Raw genomic sequence first — 17,925 nt, forward strand, 5'->3', positions numbered from 1 at the left:
TGCTTGATCCTGGGTTGCTCCAAGGGCTGGAGAAGCCCTGGGGTGACTTAGATAGCCCTTGGGCCCTGTCTGCTTTAGGGCAGTCTCTGTGGGCTGCCTCAGGTATCCAGGCCAGGGTGCTACAGCCCACCAGAGCACGCCCCCAACACCAGAACTCAGGAGAGTGCCTGGAGGGCATCCTTCCAGCTGCTTCTGCAGTGCTTGCATTGGGAGAATCCTCCTACAGCCAGCTACAGGGGCTTTAGGGCCCCTTGGCACCTCTCCAGCCCATACGCCTGGTGTACAGGGGCCAGAATAGGGGTGAGCATCTCACCCGGTGAATCTCACTACCTTAGGCTTCCTTTGAAAATCCCATCCCATAGCATTCTGCAGCTGGGACAGCGCCATGAATCTGAACCGGGGCAGGTTTCCTGTGAATGGCATCCCTCGGCATCTCCCGCCAGCACTGCCAACCCTCACTGAGGCCAGTGGCTGGGAAATGTCAGTCAGCAACTCCAGTGACAGTTGCTGGGGAGACGCACCATGTGTTTGTATGAACACCCCTCTGAATCCTGCACTCTCCATCAGCATAAAGCTTTCTCCCCACAGCACTGCAGGCCAGCTCAGGGGAGGGACAGTTCCTGGTCATTTAGGAGAAATTCATGAACATCCGCTTTCTCTTGCACGCTGTTTTTCCGCTCTAGAACCTTTGTTTTCCGAATTGATCATGCTTTTGCACCAAACAAGCAAACACCCGCCACCTACCAGGAATGCTGGGTTCAAGGCTCTTACTAAAATGTGAAAGATTAACTTCCCCACTCCACCAGTAACCTGAGAACAAGCAGGCTGACCAATAATTATTAACCGTTCTGGTTCCCTAGGGAACTTTTAGTGACCTCCCTCCCCCAGTTAAGTCCCTTAGGTCTGAACTGGAGCAATTATAGTCACCAATTCAAATATTTTTTAAACTTAGAAACGAGGGAACTTTGTGATTCTATGATTTGTGAGACCAGTAAATTTAAAAACAAACAATCATAGTTTTTCTTAGCATATGTTGTTCCTGTACAATTGGGTTCTGGGTGAAAGGAGTTCAGTCTAAGACAAAATTCTAACTGCAAGCACGACTGGTTGTTAGAAACAACGGGGCTCTGTTCTCATGGTAATATTCCACGTAGGTTTAAAAGATTTCCGTTTACAACATTGTATAACCCTGTTAAAATGTGATCAGTTTTAAAACCATGTCTCCACTAATCACCTGCTCTCCTTGCTTGTCTACGGATTTGCAACTATCTTGGCAAATAGTCAAATATCTGCTAACAAAGATAGACTTTGGTGCCATTAACATTTTCCAGCTAACACACAATATTTTATCAGCCAAGCCAACAGGCAGCGAAGGAGACAAGTATTTTTAGAAGAGCGCAGATTCAAACGGCTCTTCACAATTGAGCCTGCACTTATTCTGTCAGGGACTTGGAAAGGATAACAGAGCTGTGCTGGGTGCTGCGGAAAGAGCGCACCCCTGCTGCATCCCACCCTCTAGCTTACACTCCATGCCGCATGCTTTTGCTCCCATTCTTGGCAAGGATACGCAAACTTTCCCAGTGTAAACGATTTCTGAGAAATGCACATCCATGTTCTCCCATGAGTGTTCACTAGGACATTGCCACAGCCTCCGTTCAATCTAAAGCCCTTTTGACCCCCAAATCTAGGCAAAGCCCCACCAATGAGGACCACATCTGGGACAAGTTTCAGGCTTTTTGCTGTAGTCCTGTTAAAAAAAAGGAATTAAGCAACCGAACAATCAAGTTACACCCCGCCTCTCTCTCTCTCACACACACACACGCCCACTCTCTCCCTGTCCATTTTCTACTCCTGATTTAATTGGAACCAGTGATTTTGGGCTGTGGAGGACTTACCTGGTATTTATCTGGATCAGCCCCTCCAGCCTGACCCACAAAGAGCCCAGACCCATCCTCCAGTTCCATCTCATCGGGAGAACGCTCAAAGCGAACCCGGCGAAACTCCTCACAGTTCAGGTACAGAACCACCTCGTCATCCTCCACGCTGATGGCAAAGCGAGTCCACTCGTTCGCCAGGGAAGGCACAGAGAAAGTTGCAGCTGCATACGAGCTCTCGGAGCCCGGCTCCGTGTAGTAGAAGATGATCTGTTGCTTCCTGTCCTGCACGGTGGAGAGCTTCACTCCAACGTAGATGACCGTCTGCGAGGCATCTGTGATGGCAAAGAGCATGCCAGCCTTGTCGGTCGTGGGCTGAACGTGGAAAAGGAGCGAGAAGTCTCTATAAAAGGGGCTAGGAAGATGGTACCGGGCCACTTGACCGGTGTTGGCATCCGGCCCGAAGACATAGGCAAGAGTGTTGTCGGGGCCAATGACTTTGGTTATTTGCTCCGGTGGGGGATCTCCAATCAGCTGCAAAAGACTCACTTCTGTGCTGAAATGTTCTGTAAGAGAAGAAAACAGAGACGTCAAAAGCAAGCACATCCTGGTTGAATGCAACAGCGGGACAGGCCCCCTCAGAGCCTCGGCTGGGAAGATGTCAATGCCGAGTGCACCAGAACTACAGGCCTCTACTGCCCACAAATGCCACCCGCAAGGGATCACCTTGTATGCTGAGGCCAACAGGGCTCCGTGCAGACACACAGATTGAGCATGCGTGTGCCGCTGCCAGGGTAGGGCAGACGTTTCGGACGATTGGAGCAGAGCACGACTGCTCCGGTGCTAACCGGTCACATCAGGAATAATGCTAGTTCCTAGGCTCTCCTTCCTCGCTGCAGTCTGCACTGCTCCAAGGCACCAGGGCTGGGAGTTACGGAGATGCCCGGCACTGTATTAGCTGATTGGCCAGAACGCTGGGCGAGTATTTTAAAACTGCTGCTGTTCTTCTGAAGGTGTAACATAGCGACTGTGGCTGTAGGCTGAAAGGTTCACACTCCCATCTCTGCTCATTCGGTTCCGACATAAACTGAATTAACCCTGGCGGGTCCTGTAGCTGGTTAGCCTGGACTTTTTAAACACTCTCTTTCTTGGGTAAGGTTTTACTCTGGTGCCCTGGTGTTAGTGGCTGGATAAATCTGATCTGAACTGGGGGCACTGGGTGTGTAAGTAAGGCCATCTGACAATGAGGCGGTACTTGGGGCTAGCTAGACTGGCAGAATCACTGAGTTCTCTCCCAAAGACGAAGACAGTCAGCGAGGCAAACTATGTTTATATGGCCCCCTTTCTGATCCCATTCCCTTATTTCCACCCCCAGAGGAAACTCTCCTACATGCCTTCACTGGGGTGGGAAATACCACCTCTGGAACAGAAACAAGAAGCCAATCGCATCAGGAGTAAGTGGGTTATCGAAGCAAACAAGGGGGATGCATTTTGTGTTTCCATGCCTAGGGTCCGAGACAAGCGAACCCTGCTGTAGCAGACCATTAACAGCAGTTATACAGAGCCACAATTATTAGGAGCTTCGCAGGCAGACATGTGAGGTCCAAGGAGTGTGTTACATTTTGAGAGCCCCGTTCAAACGCTGCACACAAAATTTGCTCTGCTGAATCAGGGCTTAAATTAACTGGGTAAACTTTTTGTTCCCACAACAAAAGAAAGTACAGTATGTTACATAAAAACCAGAAGTGAGGGCTCACATCCCCTTTGGTACAGACAGGCAGCGCTGGTGTGGTTCAGCCAAGGTTTTTAATTAAAGGCTTTATCTGGGATCTCCTTCTTGTTCTGTCCCACATTACTGAAGGTGGCTGGTAGCTTCAGATAATGGGAGTTGGATATGAGCTGTTACACATTCGGGTCACCAGCTGTCCAGTGTCTCTCCTGACCTCAGAGGAGATGGAGTGGGCGATAGAAGCAACCAACACACTAGACACTGAGTCCAGGAGAGAGAGGCTGCAATTCTCGTCCAAGCAGGGCCGGGAGGAAGTGCCAGCTGTGAGCGAGGTAGCAGTCAGAGCATGACCGCCCGAGGGATTCATACAGGAAGGCGCTCCTGCTTGTGACAGACAACAGAAGCTTATTCTCCAGCTACCCTTGCCAAACTTGGCCCAGCAAGTCCAGTAACACCTGTCTACCCCTGACTTTCCCATTTCCTTCCTCTGTTTGTAGTTTAGTTCCCACACAGGACAATGAGGACGGTTTCCAATGGAAATGCCACAGCACAGCCAAGGGAGAGATGGAAGCAGGCAGCATGTAGAGATGGAATTCATACGAATGACAAACGCGTCTCCTTTCTCTGTACAGTTCGAGGCTTGGAGTGTCAGCCGGCACATACATCAATATTACTAATTATTTTTCCTTATAGCAACCAATAGCTACAGTTCACACAAATTACACAAGAAAATAGAGCGGAGTCCAAGGAACACCTGCGGCCATCACTATCCCGGAAACGCTGCCCTTCTCCAGCAGCCCAGGGTTTTAATCAGCAGAGGGGATTATCGTCAAGGGGAGAAGGGAATGTGTGCGCGTGGGACCCGGGGAGTGATAGGTTTCTCTGTTCCCTGTCAGATTCCCCCAAGGAGAGCAAACACACGCTACTTCCTTCGAAGGTTTATGGGAGAACTCCCTCTGTCTCCCAAGAGCCCATCATGTTTGACAGGCATAAAACAAGTTACCTCATCAATCCAGACACACGAACTTGGCTCTGGAGTGGCTTCAGACAGTAGCCAAGGGCCCTCGCAGGGCAAAGCAAAGCACAGCTATGGGGTAAAGGCCACGGGCACTCAGCAGCCCTTCCGGGGTTCATTGGGAGGGATATCAAGGGCTTCAGTTCAGCCGGAGAGAGTTCACACATGGGGGTGAAAAGCCCAGACAGGCTCGGTCAATAGAAAATAACCAGACTGCCAGTGCCGGGACCGATCTGCGATGGGCACGTGTACAGCTCAACCGGGTTCACGTAACGCAGCCCCGCGGCGGCCAGGGTACGCTCAGCAGCTCCCGCGCAGGGCACGTCTAGGAGGCGTGACGGCAGCATGCGCAGACATACCTGAGCTGGGCTCGCTCTAGCTAGACCGACGCTCGCGCAAGTAACAACCGGAGCCTGCGGCAGCAGGGGCAGCCTCTCAAATGCACACCCAGGTCCTGGGCAGCGTTGCGCTGGGGAGGCTACTGTTAGCAGGGCTCCCTTTGGTGGGGTCTAGCAAGGTCACGGGTAGCTCAGGTACGTGCCCCTGTGCTGCGATCACACCTGCTGACTGCTGCATGGATACACCTGGCCTGGGCTGGTTTTAATGGGAGCGTCAGTCTTCTCGTTCCCTGCTCTCCTTGTCTCACATAGAATCATAGAATTCATAGAATCATAGAATACCAGGGTTGGAAGGGACCTGAGGAGGTCATCTAGTCCAACCCCCTGCTCAAAGCAGGACCGATCCCCAATTTTTGCCCCAGATCCCAAATGGCCCCCTCAAGGATTGAACTCACAACCCTGGGTTTAGCAGGCCAATGCTCAAACCACTGAGCTATCCCCCCCCCCAAGACCTTAAGGGCCACTGGTTTGCTGCCTGTGAAGACTCCAGCTCCCCACAGCCCCGACTGGCACTTGGGTCATCACAGGGAACCTGGAGACGGATCCATGAAAACTCTGCTGCTCACGCACTACTTTTCCCCGAGGAGGCGCCCGCCTGCGCGTGTGTTTAAATGCCAGGATGCCTGCTCAGCCCGTATCTTGTCTGACTGGCACTAGACGTGGCACATGCCGGTCAGAGAGGACGGTGCGTACGAGTGCGACGTGGCGAGACAGACGGAACGTACCTCTTCTGCTCTGCCCTGGCGGTGGATACAGCTACAGTTAGCGATGCACCATGCCAAGCAAGCCCCAGCCCAGCCGCCTCAGCCATTAGCACTGACCTGCACCCCACCGCGGCCCTGCAGGCCTTGCTACACTCTGCTAGTTGCAGTTTACAGACTGCAGAGTTACCTGGGTGCTAGAGGGAGCTGGCCAGAGCTAAATCAGGTTCAGACCCATGTTACGCCCAGAATCAGGGTCATCATTTCTATGCAGCACGTGACAGAGGTGGGGGAGTCTCTATCGAGTGGAAGCAGCAGTAAAGAAACGGTGAGGGCTCTCAGAAAAGGCCGATTGTCACGGAGTCTCCGGGCGATGCTCTGAAACTGCTCCCTACAAAGCCAGGCAGGACTCTGGGGAAGTCTCCTTTCTGTGAGCAGACTGCCTTCAGGAATCATAGAATATCAGGGTTGGAAGGGACCTCAGGAGGTCATCTAGTCCAACCCCCTGCTCAAAGCAGGACCAATCCTCAATTTTTGCCCCAGATCCCTAAATAGCCCCCTCAAGGATTGAACTCACAACCCTGGGTTTAGCAGGCCAATGCTCAAACCACTGAGCTATCCCTCCCCCCACACAGCTCACACAGCTTCCACCTTCCTGGGTCTGACCTCGGAGCATTCAGCATCCTCTGCCCCTCCGTGCGCTTCCCACAGCGAGTCCACTCAGGCGGGGTCCTGGGAAGCCAGAGGGTCCTGCACCCCAACTTTGCGGTCAGACGCAACTCTAAGCCAGCGAGTAAAACAGAAGGTTTATTAGACGACAGGAACATGGTCTAAAGCAGAGCTTGTAGGTACAGAGAACAGGATCCCTCAGCTGGGTCCATTTTGGGGAGCAGTGAGCCAAACAACCACGTCTGCACTTCACTCCATGTCCCCAGCCAGCCCCAAACAAACTCTCTCCAGCCCCCCCTCCTCTGGGCTTTGTCTCTTTCCTGGGATAGGAGGGCACCTGATTCCTTTGTTCTCCAACGCTTTAGCTCTCACCTTGCAGGGGGGAAGGGCCAGGCCATCAGGTGCCAGGAACCAGGGTGTTGGCCATTCTGTGTCCAGACCCCTGCACACACCTGCCCTCTAGGGCTCTGCAATGATCATACACCCTTATCCCAGCACCTAGATACTTAAGAACTGCCTAGGGGAAACTGAGGCACCCCCACAATATTCAGAGGAAACATTACCCGCTTCGTCACAGCGTTCTCCTGGGATAACTCTGCCAGCCAATAAAACCAGTTAAGCCTGAACTAGTGCACAAAAGTATCTGTCTGAGCCTGGCCCCTCGTCTCTGGACTAAGGGCTTGCCATCAAATCCCCCGTGCAGTGCTGTGGTGGTGTATTTGGGGGGGCTGGGGGCACTCCAGTATGAAAAGGGCTCCGGGTGTTTCCCCGCCGCATCTGAAAGCCCCGAGTCCTGCTATGGTGCCAACATTCACACTCACCAAGTTACAACTCAAATGCAGTTAAAAGGAAAACACAACATGCTACAGGTTAATTGCTTAACAAGGCCTCGAGTAACGGAGGATGGGGCAGACTTTGCTCTAGCTCTGCTCGGCCCTTTCCCTCCCCTTCCGCAGCTATGCCAGCTTGCATTAGGCCACTCCTGCCCCCCGGGCACCGAAGAACGTGGCTCTTGCCAGCATACTTTGTGCCAGTGTACAGCGCTGCTGGTGTCCTCAGCGTGCGAACGTCCCGCTGACAAATCACAGAGACAGACCAGGTCCTCAGTCGTGACTCCGTTCCCAAGGCCCCGCTCCCAGGTGCCCCAGCCCCTAACGGAGAACGCTGCAGATTCTGAATGCTCATGCGAAGCAGCATCTGTTGCTTTCTGGCAGCAGCTGCGCTCTGGGGGCCAGATGACACTAGCACCTGGTTCAGTGGCGTTTCAGTTATTTGTTCTTGGATGGAAAATCAAATTCCTCCTGCAAGCGCAGTGGGATTCCCTGTGGCAAGCCTCTCCGGCTCTGCTGAGGGGTCAGGCTGGAAACTTCTTCCTGCGAATGTGAACTTTGCAACACTTCCTTCCCTTTCCGTACTCACAGCTCAGCCACCGGGAGCCTACACAGCTCTGACAACTCTTTGCCAGTCAGCCAAAAAGGCTACAGTCCTGGGGAATCTCACTGCACCGCAGAGAGCACCAGGAACAGACCAGCGTGCTTGGGAGAGTGGCATCCCAGGGCAGCAGAACTCCCACAGGCCTGGCCTCCACAGCATGGCACCGGCTTAACTAAAATCGTTTGTCAAGTCAAGTCAGTGAAACCATTGCACACCCGGCCAGGATAACAACAGCCTGAGCCCAGTTCAGGGGGCCACCACATAACGCACAGGCTTCCCCATCTTGACTACGGTCCCCCAGCACGCAGGGCAGCATGCCCAATGCCACAGGGGGAAGTGCAGGCTCACTCTTCTCAGGACATGCAGGAGGATTCTCCGGCTCTCACAGCCTTTCAGTCCCAAAGGAGGGATTTTAAAGAGCTGTTCAAGCCCATTCCCAGGTACTGGGCTTGGCACAGACTCACGCTGTGGAATTCTAGGCCCCATGCCACAGCGGGTCAGTCTTGACCATTATGGTCCCTGCTGGCTTCTGCATCTTGGAACCACTGGTGGGGCACAGGACTGGCTGGCAATGGAGTGGCTAGGTCAGATGCTTTGTGAAGGACCTTTCAGGTAGGCACAAGCTCCTCAGCACAGGGGAGGAGAGGAAGTCAGTGGAAGGCCTCAGGTGCAGATAGAGCAATGGGCAAGCAGTGGCAGTATTCTGAATGGACTCGCAGGGGATGAGGTTTCGGTAGTCAAGCCATGAGATACGGAGATTTGGTGGTGTGGACCGAGAGGAAAGTCTGAATCTGCTCCCTGATACACAGGCAGACATTTCCAATGATGGGGTCAACAGCAAGATGTAGGTGTTTGCAATATTTTGCAAAAGCAAAATATTTGTAAGTCAAATTTTGCACCTACAAGAGAATGTCACGTCAGCCTTAGGGGCTTGAAGGCATCTTAGCCATGGAGGTGGGGCAGCAAAGGAAGCAGCATGAATTGACAGAGCACCACACTGATCCATCGAAGGCAGACAACTCAGTACAAAGTCTTTGTTAGAAATGCAGGAGGTTGTGGGAGGAAGCAAAGATGTGGAAGGAAGGGACAGGACAGAAGACTGCTGAGAGAGTACAAGATCCCCAGAGACTTGAAGAAATATCCACATGTACAAACCTAACACTTTGCAGGCAATGGGGAAAACAGGTGACATCTGGTTAGAGCCATGTGCATTTTCTTTAAGCCCTGTGGGTATGCCACACCACAGGTCCATGGTGATAGGAGTGTTGGAGGGGCCTTGGCCTATTTAACTAGTGGGCGTGTCTGCCCCCTGGGGGAGCAACAGCAAGTCCCGTCTATGGGGACCGCCGGTGAGAACGGAAATAAAAGTCCTCCTCCCGCCCCACCAGCACTGCATGGGAAAGTCTCCTGGATTGACACTCCATGTCTGGAGTCTGAAAGCTTCCAGATGAGCTAATTACAAGACGACAAGCCCTTTTATTCTTCTCAAGGCATGTTGGGGTTTTCTAGCCAGAAGGGTCTCTCCTACCAGCCTTGGCTGAACATCTGGCTCTGTGCAAGTCAACCGGCAGTAAATTCCTGTTGTTTTGGCAACACTGTGCATCCTCTCCCCAGCGCCCACACACTGGGCGCGAGATTTTTCCTAGCGTATGTCAACTGTTAGGGCTGGTGCCAACTTGGAGCCAGTGAGCTACACTGCACTGCCATTTAACTCCCAGTTTACCGAGAGCAAGAACTCAAACTCAGGACCCCCCATTACCCTGCAATTAGAGCTGCTCCTTGTTTTGTTCTGAACACACATCATCTTCCTTTGATCACTCCAGCGCCTGCCAAATTAACAAAAACCTCTTCAGCCAGATTAAACAAAAATCTGGACCCAGAAGTGGCAGAGGTGCAAATGTACACAGGTTACAGTTACAGCAGAGCAAGATACAGTCAGAAATGTGCCCTGACTCACTGGCCAGGAGCTGTAAAGACCCCGTGGCACAACGACTGAGCACTGGCTGATCCCCCACTTCAGATGGGATTCTGGATGCATTTCATGAGCTGGGCACACGGCAGAAAGCGTGCAGGCTTCAGTCCTTAGTAAGCACGATACAGCCAACCTTTAGGAAGATTTTGAGAATATTCAATGAAAAATAACTTGGTCGCTCCACTGAAGTCAGGGAACGAGAACATTGGGGTCCCGGTAGCCCGGGCTCGCTCAGACGGCAGGTGGGCCACATCTGTCAGACAGCTCAGTATCCCTCTCAGCCATATAATGCGCACTGCAGGATCCACGAGAGCGAAGTGTTAATGTGCTGAGCACTCATCCTTCCAGGAGGACGGCCTTAGGGGGTGTGTGGATTCAGGTGTTTTTCTTTGGCCCATTCCGAGCTATGACAACAGCTTGGCCCAGTTTTGAAACTGTGACTGTTTTTGTGGCAGGGGAGAGGAGGGAACCTAGGGTGAAACTGTGATCCTTAAGCAAAGCCCATTGGGCACCTATACAGCTGTCCCACAGCCACCCGCCCTCTACACAGAGCTTGGCCCCACATCCCTGCTATTCCCCCGGCTGACCCTCACTGCCCCTCCAAGTTCCTAAGGCGAGAGCAACCGTAATGCTGGCTCTGTGACACAAGGTGTCTCCAGCTGTCCATCCCTTCCTGCAGGACACAGTCCCCACAATAGCGGTGTAAGTCTAGCCTGGCCTGAATGGCTGAGCTGGGCTGTTATGTGGCAGGTGAGACTGGGGTTACCAGGGACCTCTGATGAACAGCTGCGCTAAAGAATGCTGTGATCATCACTCCCCGAAGCCTTATATGTAGAGGCTCTAGGCTCTCCAGGGCAGGGACTGTCTTGTCTTTTCATTGTATGTACAGCACCTAGCACGGGGGCATCTTGATCCTTGACTGGGGCCACTTGACGCTACCACAATACAAAAGCAAATAACTTTTAACCAGAGTTCTGGGAGATGGCTCTGCATATTCCCACTCAGGGGTACGGTGCCCCCTTACATTAAAAGCCTCTTCTAGCAATGTCAGCTATAATGCTCCTGCGTCTCCACCCACCCCCACCCCTCAGCATCACGATGCACAGAGGGCGAGGCAACAAAGGGGCAGAGCGGTGCAGGAGGCTGGGGAAGGCAGTGGGGACACCACTGCAGTTCCTTCCCCCACAAAGCCAGAGATACCGGACAACAAGGACTCTGACAGAGAGGGGAAGGCAGGTGGGAAATGTGACTATGCAGAGCCATCTCCTATAACTCCAGTTAGAGGTAGTGTTCACTACTTCTTCCAGGGGCTCGGCATGTTCTCACTGATGGGACAGATGGATAAGCAGAGCTGAAAACTAACCCAGAGGCAGGCCCAGAGTCCTGGCTGAATAGACTGAAGCACCATCTTGCTGAACATGGTGGCCACCCTGCAAGCCAAGTCCAGAGCATAGTACTTGGTGCAAGTCCACCCAAGTCCAGTTTCAGCTTTCAGCAACTGGCACCAGCCTAAGGCGGGCAAAGGGAGCAGCCACAGATCTAGCAGAATGCGGTCAAATCACTTTTGCTAGTGTGTAACATTCAGCAACATATTGTTTAATCCACTGAGCAATAGTCTGGGAAGAACCCATATACCCCATGCGGTTCTTGGCACGATACAAACAATCTAGGTGATTTATGAAAACCTCTTACTTCTGTCCAGGTACTGGGCGAGAGCTCTTCTATCATCCAAAATATGTAGAACCAATTCCCCCTTTTTAAAGTGCGGCATAGGGGGAAAATCCAGCTAATTAACTGTCTGATTGATGCGGAAATCAGACACCATCTCAGTTAAAACTCTGTGATCAGGACTGACAACTACCCTGTCCTTATGAAAAGCAGCACAAGGTGGGTCAGTCATACGGGCATTCAGTTCACTCATTCTCCTGGCTGATGTGATGGCAATAATGAAAGCTGTCTTGATAGATAAATGGTAGAAAGAAAACACAGTCAAAGATTCAAAGGGTGAATTCACCAGCATGGCCAACAACAAACTGAGATCCCAAGGAGGAACAGGCTCTCTCACAGAGGGACACACATTTGATAACCCCGTCATAACTGAACAATGACCAAACAGCAATCTACCATCAACTAGAGCAGGGGTGGGCAAACTTTTTGGCCCGAGGGCCACATCTGGGTGGGGAAATTGCATGCAGGGCCATGAACGTAGGGTTGGGGTGCAGGAGGGAGTGCAGGAAGTGGGAGGGGGTGCGGTGTGCAGGAAGGGGCTCAGGGCAAGAGGTTGGGGCAGAGTAGGGTGTAGGGTATACGAGGAGGCTCAGGGCAAGGGGTTGGGGTGCTGGAGGGAGAGCACAGTGCGGGAGGAGGCTCAGGGAAGGGGGTTGGGGTGCTGGAGGGGGTGCGGGAGGAGGCTCAGGGAAGGGGGTTTGGTGCAGGGAGGGGGCTCAGGGCAGGGAGTTGGGGTGCACGGAGGCATGCAGAGTGCGGGAGGGAGCTCAAGGCAGGAGGCTGGGGTGCAGAGAGGATGCAGGGTGCGGCAGGAGGTTGGGGTGCAGGCAGGGGGCTCAGGGCAGGGAGTCGGTGGAGAGGGGTGCAGGAGGGGTTGGGGACTCCTACCCGGAGCCGCTTACCTGGAGTGGCTCCAGGGTGGTAGCGGCACGCACCGGGGCCAGGGCAAGCTTCCTCCCTGCCGGCCCTAGCCCCGCGGCACACAGGGAAGTGGCTGGCACCACATCCTTGTGGTCCCGGGCGGGAGGGGGACAGAGGGCTCCGCACGCTGACCTTGCCCATGGGTACCTCCCCCGAAGCTCCCATTGGCTGCGATTCCCCATTCCACAGGCAATGGCAGTGCACGGAGCCCTCTGTCCCCCCGTTCTCCCCCGGGGCCACAGGGACATGGTGCTGGCCGCTTCCGGGAGCAGTGCGGGGTCCCTGGGGCCACAGAGGGGCGGCAGTCCCGCGGGTCGGATCCAAAGCCCTGAGGGGCCGGCTCCAGGCCGTGGTTTGCCCACCCCTGAACTAGTGTGAGATATGTGAAGACGGCTGCCAAATGAACCTTTAACAATGAGCTGGATAACCCCTGATGCTTCAAGTACATTGGTACTCCAGAACACAAGGAACGGGAGCAGAGCTGGGAGAAATAGGTTATTCCTTTATGCAAGTCTGATGTCTGGACTACTTTAGATAGTAACAGTTTCTAGTCAACTGTTTTCATGAGTTAATTAGCATGTCTCACACAGATGAAGAACATGACTGTTCAAGAGCAGGCAGAGACAGAATCTGATTGCCCACACCCTCAGGTAAGCTCATGGGCTCAGATGAACGATCCTGCTGGGACAGGAAAGGACTCATTAAAACTCCACCAGAAATGGAAGGAGATCAGTAAATCACTGCTGACATGGCCAATCCAGGGCAATGAGTATCATCCGTGTGTTGTCCTGTCGTATCTCCCTTATCACCTCTGAATCAATAGGAAGGGGGGAAAATGTTTACATCAAGCCCTTCCCTCAGTGCAAGGAAGGGATCTGCAGCAGGAGAGGTGACACTTTCTGTTGACCCTTGGTCTGAACAGGTCCAGTATTGGTCGACCCCAGCTGGAGAACACAGTTTGGACCAACTGATTCTTTAGGGATCATTCATGCAGCTGAGAGCTGTCTGTTGAGCTGTCTCCCCAGCCAGATGCAGGGCCACAGGACAAACGTCATGACAAATACACCAGTCCCAGACTTCTCCCCTCTGGACACAAGAGTTGATGTAATACATCGCTGATGTGTTGTCCATCAGCGCCTGCACAACCCAGACGCAGGGATTTCTCCTGAAAGGACCAGTGCCCTCAAACTGTCAAATGACTCAGATGCTCTCTCCAACTCTGTGACGTCGCGTTTGAAGTCACTGTGCAGGATGGACCCGGAGGATTGAACTGTACACCTCAAGACCACCAGTCTGGAGAGACTAGGAGATTCTGAGGCACGGTGATCAATAACTGAAGGCTGTCCTGCCTTGGCCTGTAGACCTGAGCTATTCAGTGTTGCAAAGGGCTCATGCTTAGATGGGCAAATGGGACCATGCCAGTAGTGGCTGTCATAAGACCCATGAGACACACAATGAAGTTTACATCGCTAGATCTGTTACAGGCACTGGCTCATCTTGAAAAATCTGTCCTCTAGCAGAAACACTCTGCCTTCCACAGAATCTAGCATGGCGCCTACACAGGGGATCCTTTGTGAAGGGGAGAGGATCGACTTTGGAGAATTGAGAAAGAGCCAGAGGTCTGAAAAGAGATTGGTTGCAAAGCTGATATGGTTTAATGGGTAGCCTTCAGGAGCCAGTCGTCTAAACAGAGGTAAACAAAAATACCCTGATTCCTCAGATGAGCCGTTACCACAGAGAAACCTTTTGTAAAAACTTTGGGCATTCTGAAAAGACCAAATGGAGCACCCTGTACTGGAAGTGGTGACCAGTCACCCTAAATTGAAGGTATTTGCAATTATTTTGGCAAACTGAAATATGAAAACACTTGTCCTTTAGACTGAGTGATGTGAACCAACCCATGACTGATCACGAAGGAGATAGGACATCTCTTGTATTGGAAAGAGGCAGTGGAGGGACTCCTAGCGGAGGGAACCCAGAGAGCGAGCTGTCAATCCCACACCCTTCAGTTATCCCAGCAATTCATCTACCTTTTCGCTGAAAAGACCCTCCTCCCCAAAAGGAAGGTCCTCAGCTTAGTTCTAGTGTCCACAGCTCAGGAGAAGGAACAGGCTTGCGGGCTCCTGACGGTCACAGCAGATGCTAGTGCACTGGAGGCAGAGCCCCGAGCACTAAAACAAGGCTCTAGGTGCATGTCTGGCTACCTTCTGGCCCTCCATTGGGATGGCATTCGCCAGCCTTCTTCTCTTATCCAGCAAGACCTGTAAAAATAAAGTAATCTTTTCGCATAGATTAAATCAGCAAAGGGCCATGACCGCCTTATAATTTGCCACTTTAATGCCCAAGACCGAAGAGAACACCTTTCTCCCAAGCGAGACAATCCTTTCCCCCTCTTTATCAGTTGGAAAGGAATGTGATAGTCTGGACCTCGCCCTGTTACTGGCAGCAGCGACCACCACCAGTAAATTAGGGACAGCGTGGGTGTACAAGTAGGAAAACCCCTGAGGGTATCTGATACAACTTGTCTGCTTTCCTAAATACAGGTTGGCAAGAAGCAGGCACGGTCCACATGGATTTAGCTGGCTGTAGCAAGCCATTCAAAATGGATAGAGATAGTCTACTCCTCGAAGCAGTCACATTATATCAAACACTGGGTGAGAAGTCTCTTCCACAGGCACTGCAGGAAGATTTGAAGGTGGCCACCATAAGATCCACCAAGTTATAGCCGAGCATAGCATCCTCGGGAGGAGAGAAGGCCAAAGCCACCCCGATATATTCATCCAGTGGTGAACTGGGCTCATAATCCATTTCCAGATGCTCCTGATCAAGCAGAGAGGAGCTACCTCCTCGGACATTCAGGCTTCACGGTCAGTAATGCCGATGGATCAGGAGGAGTCAGATCCATGGATCTCTGGACCATTAGATCCTTAGCAGGCAAAACATTACCTCTCCATCCACTCGAAGGGTAATTAAAACACTCCTGAGGTGGCCCCCAGTAAGGCCACAGGCCCCCAGACTGCCAGTATCCCCAGCAACTAGGGGTTGGGGACGTGCCTGCGGAAGGCGGACCATAGGCTGGTCTTCTCTGTTCTTTCTCTAGCTCCCTCCTTGTATCCAGTATAAACTAACGGTAATAACAGAGGATCTGAAGGGAAGAATGGAGATCCAGCTCTTTGTAGAAAAACTGTAAGCGGAGGAAACCTAGGCGGAGGAATCATAGGGTGGTCTGGGGGAACATACCAGCATCTTCTGGCCTCCTCCTCCTAACAGGGGATGAGGAAGATGACCTCGGATCCAGGGAAATACGTCTCCTTTGGGAAATCCTGTTTTTCCCACTGGAACACCAATGAAGCAACTGGAGCCAGCAAGCGAGCCCAGGCTGTCACGGTGACAGAGCACTCCGGAACGTAGGCAGAACTGACCCAGGAACTGACAGCGGATCCGTGGACGACATCATCAGATCCAATGTCAGCCATAAAGCCATATCCCTTGCTATGGAAGATGGACCGGATCTTCACTTCGGAACCATTGTCAGACTAGGACAGACCTGACAGCAGATGCACTGGAACCAGCACTGTGAACAGTGGCCATTTTGTCTCTATGCTTCTTTTTCTTCAGTGCTGTGACTGGCGGAACTGAAGGCACTGACCGCCCCGATTCTGACGCACTGAGCAACTCCATCTTCCTGGATCTGGAAGCGGGAATTGGAACAGGCCCTGGTCCTGCAGCTGCAGGGATTCTGTCGGGGTCAGATAGTTAGCAGGAATGAGATACGTATGCCTGAACTCTCTCTCTCGACCTCTCTTCCGGAACCGGGGCAGTTAGACCCAACCACGCTGCTCTCAGTTCGGACACTTGCAGCCTCAGGGATTTGACTCAGGGAGATGCAGGAAATGAGTCTGACCCAACAGGGGTAGCAGCTTCTTGGAACCCTTCAGTCACTTGGAGCTGCTGGTAGCCACAGGGGCAGAGACTGGCCTCTTAGACTAGGATTTGAGTCCTGACCGGGTCCAGAGGGTCTGACCTCAATGGCTTCCTTTAGGAGGAGGAGCTATAAGAGAGTCTCTCTGTCCTTGCGTGCTCTGGGAGGAAAAGTTTGACAAATTGAATATCCAGGAGGGGGACTGCCCTTCCCCCAGACACTTGAGGCACTGCACTTGGTCATCAGATGTGGAGAAGACAGCCGGACAGGAAGCACACCACTTAAATCCCAGCTTCTTCTGTTTCTTTGGTTCCTCCATAACCCAGAACTGGAAGAAACCCTTATTCACTAACTACATGGAAATGAGCTAACACTATCTATTTCTAAGCAGAAAAAAACTCCAACTCCAAAGAGCCTGGAGCAGTTCCCATATGTCACAGCACACGGCTGGAAGGAAGTGAGATGGGGAGGGTGCTCCTGCCCCTTGATAGCCTCGCTCCCAGTGCGTCGTGATGCTGGTGGGGGATGGCGGGGGGGAAGGAGGAGTACTCCAGCATAGCCGTTCTCAAACTGTGGGTTGGGACCCCAAAGTGGGTCACGACCCCCTTTTAATGGGGTTGCCAGGGGATGCCTGAGACTTGTTGGGGCCCAGGGCCTAAGCCAAAGCTCGAGCCCCCTCGCCCAGGGCTAAAGCCAAAGCCTGAGGGCTTCCGCCTTGGGCAGTGGGGCTCAGGTTACAGGCCCCCTGACTGGGGCTGAAGCCCTTGGGCTTCAGATCTGCCCCTCGTCCGCCCCCCCTTGGGCGCTGGGGCTTTGGCCCCCCACTCAAGATGATGGGGCTCAGGTGGGCTTAGGCTTTGGTCCCCCCTCCTGGGATCGTGAAGTAATTTCTGTTGTCAGAAGGGGGTTGCAGTGCAATGAAGTCTGAGAACCCCTGCTCTAGCGGACAGGGTAAGGCACCACAAGGTGGCGCCGGTCCCATAAATGGGAACATGCAGAGCCACTCAAAGAAGAATTACGGGTTTGAGAGAGGAGAGATATTACTGTAACGCCTCTGGTCACTGTAGGGTTGTGACACAGAGACCCCCCCGGCAAAGGGTCTCAGCTCTTTGCAAATAACTCTCACTTCAGACCTGACAAACTCATTACACCAAATGTGTCTTGCAGGACGTTTATCTGTAACAAAAAGTTAACCAAACCAGGAATCTGGCCAGAGGGGGTGCATGCATTTGGTAATTCTCAGCATTACTGTAGTACAGAAAGCCCCAGGAAGGGATCAGGGCCCCACACCGCACACACACAGATGATCCATGCCCAAAGAGCCTAGCTTACCATCAGCCGAGGCAGAACACGGAAAGCCAGGCAACAGCAATCAGTTGAAGAACACAGACATTCAGGGAGAGCCGCACCCCCAGAGGACAGGAGCACACCCGTTCACACACGTGGCAGTGAAGGGGCACACATGCAGAGAAAGTCATCCTGCTCCACATCCCCCTCCTTCTCAGTGGGCAGGGAGCTCGGTGAACCAACCTGTCCATAGCCAGGGTGATGTACACTGCTCC

At 52.7% G+C, this 17,925-nt stretch overlaps 1 protein-coding gene across 10 annotated transcripts in view; it reads right to left on the reverse strand.

Moving 5' to 3' along the window:
* COL18A1 (collagen type XVIII alpha 1 chain) overlaps positions 1–17,925 on the reverse strand; it is a 242,449-nt gene that overhangs the window by 67,390 nt on the left and 157,134 nt on the right. For all 10 annotated transcript variants that reach the window (XM_073306919.1, XM_073306918.1, XM_073306917.1 and 7 more), the window contains one exon: positions 1,896–2,440. In XM_073306919.1, the coding sequence (XP_073163020.1) occupies positions 1,896–2,440 (545 nt within the window). The remainder of the gene's footprint in view (positions 1–1,895; positions 2,441–17,925) is intronic.

Source organism: Lepidochelys kempii, chromosome 11 (assembly GCF_965140265.1).
Source record: "Lepidochelys kempii isolate rLepKem1 chromosome 11, rLepKem1.hap2, whole genome shotgun sequence".
Classification (NCBI taxonomy): domain Eukaryota; kingdom Metazoa; phylum Chordata; order Testudines; family Cheloniidae; genus Lepidochelys; species Lepidochelys kempii.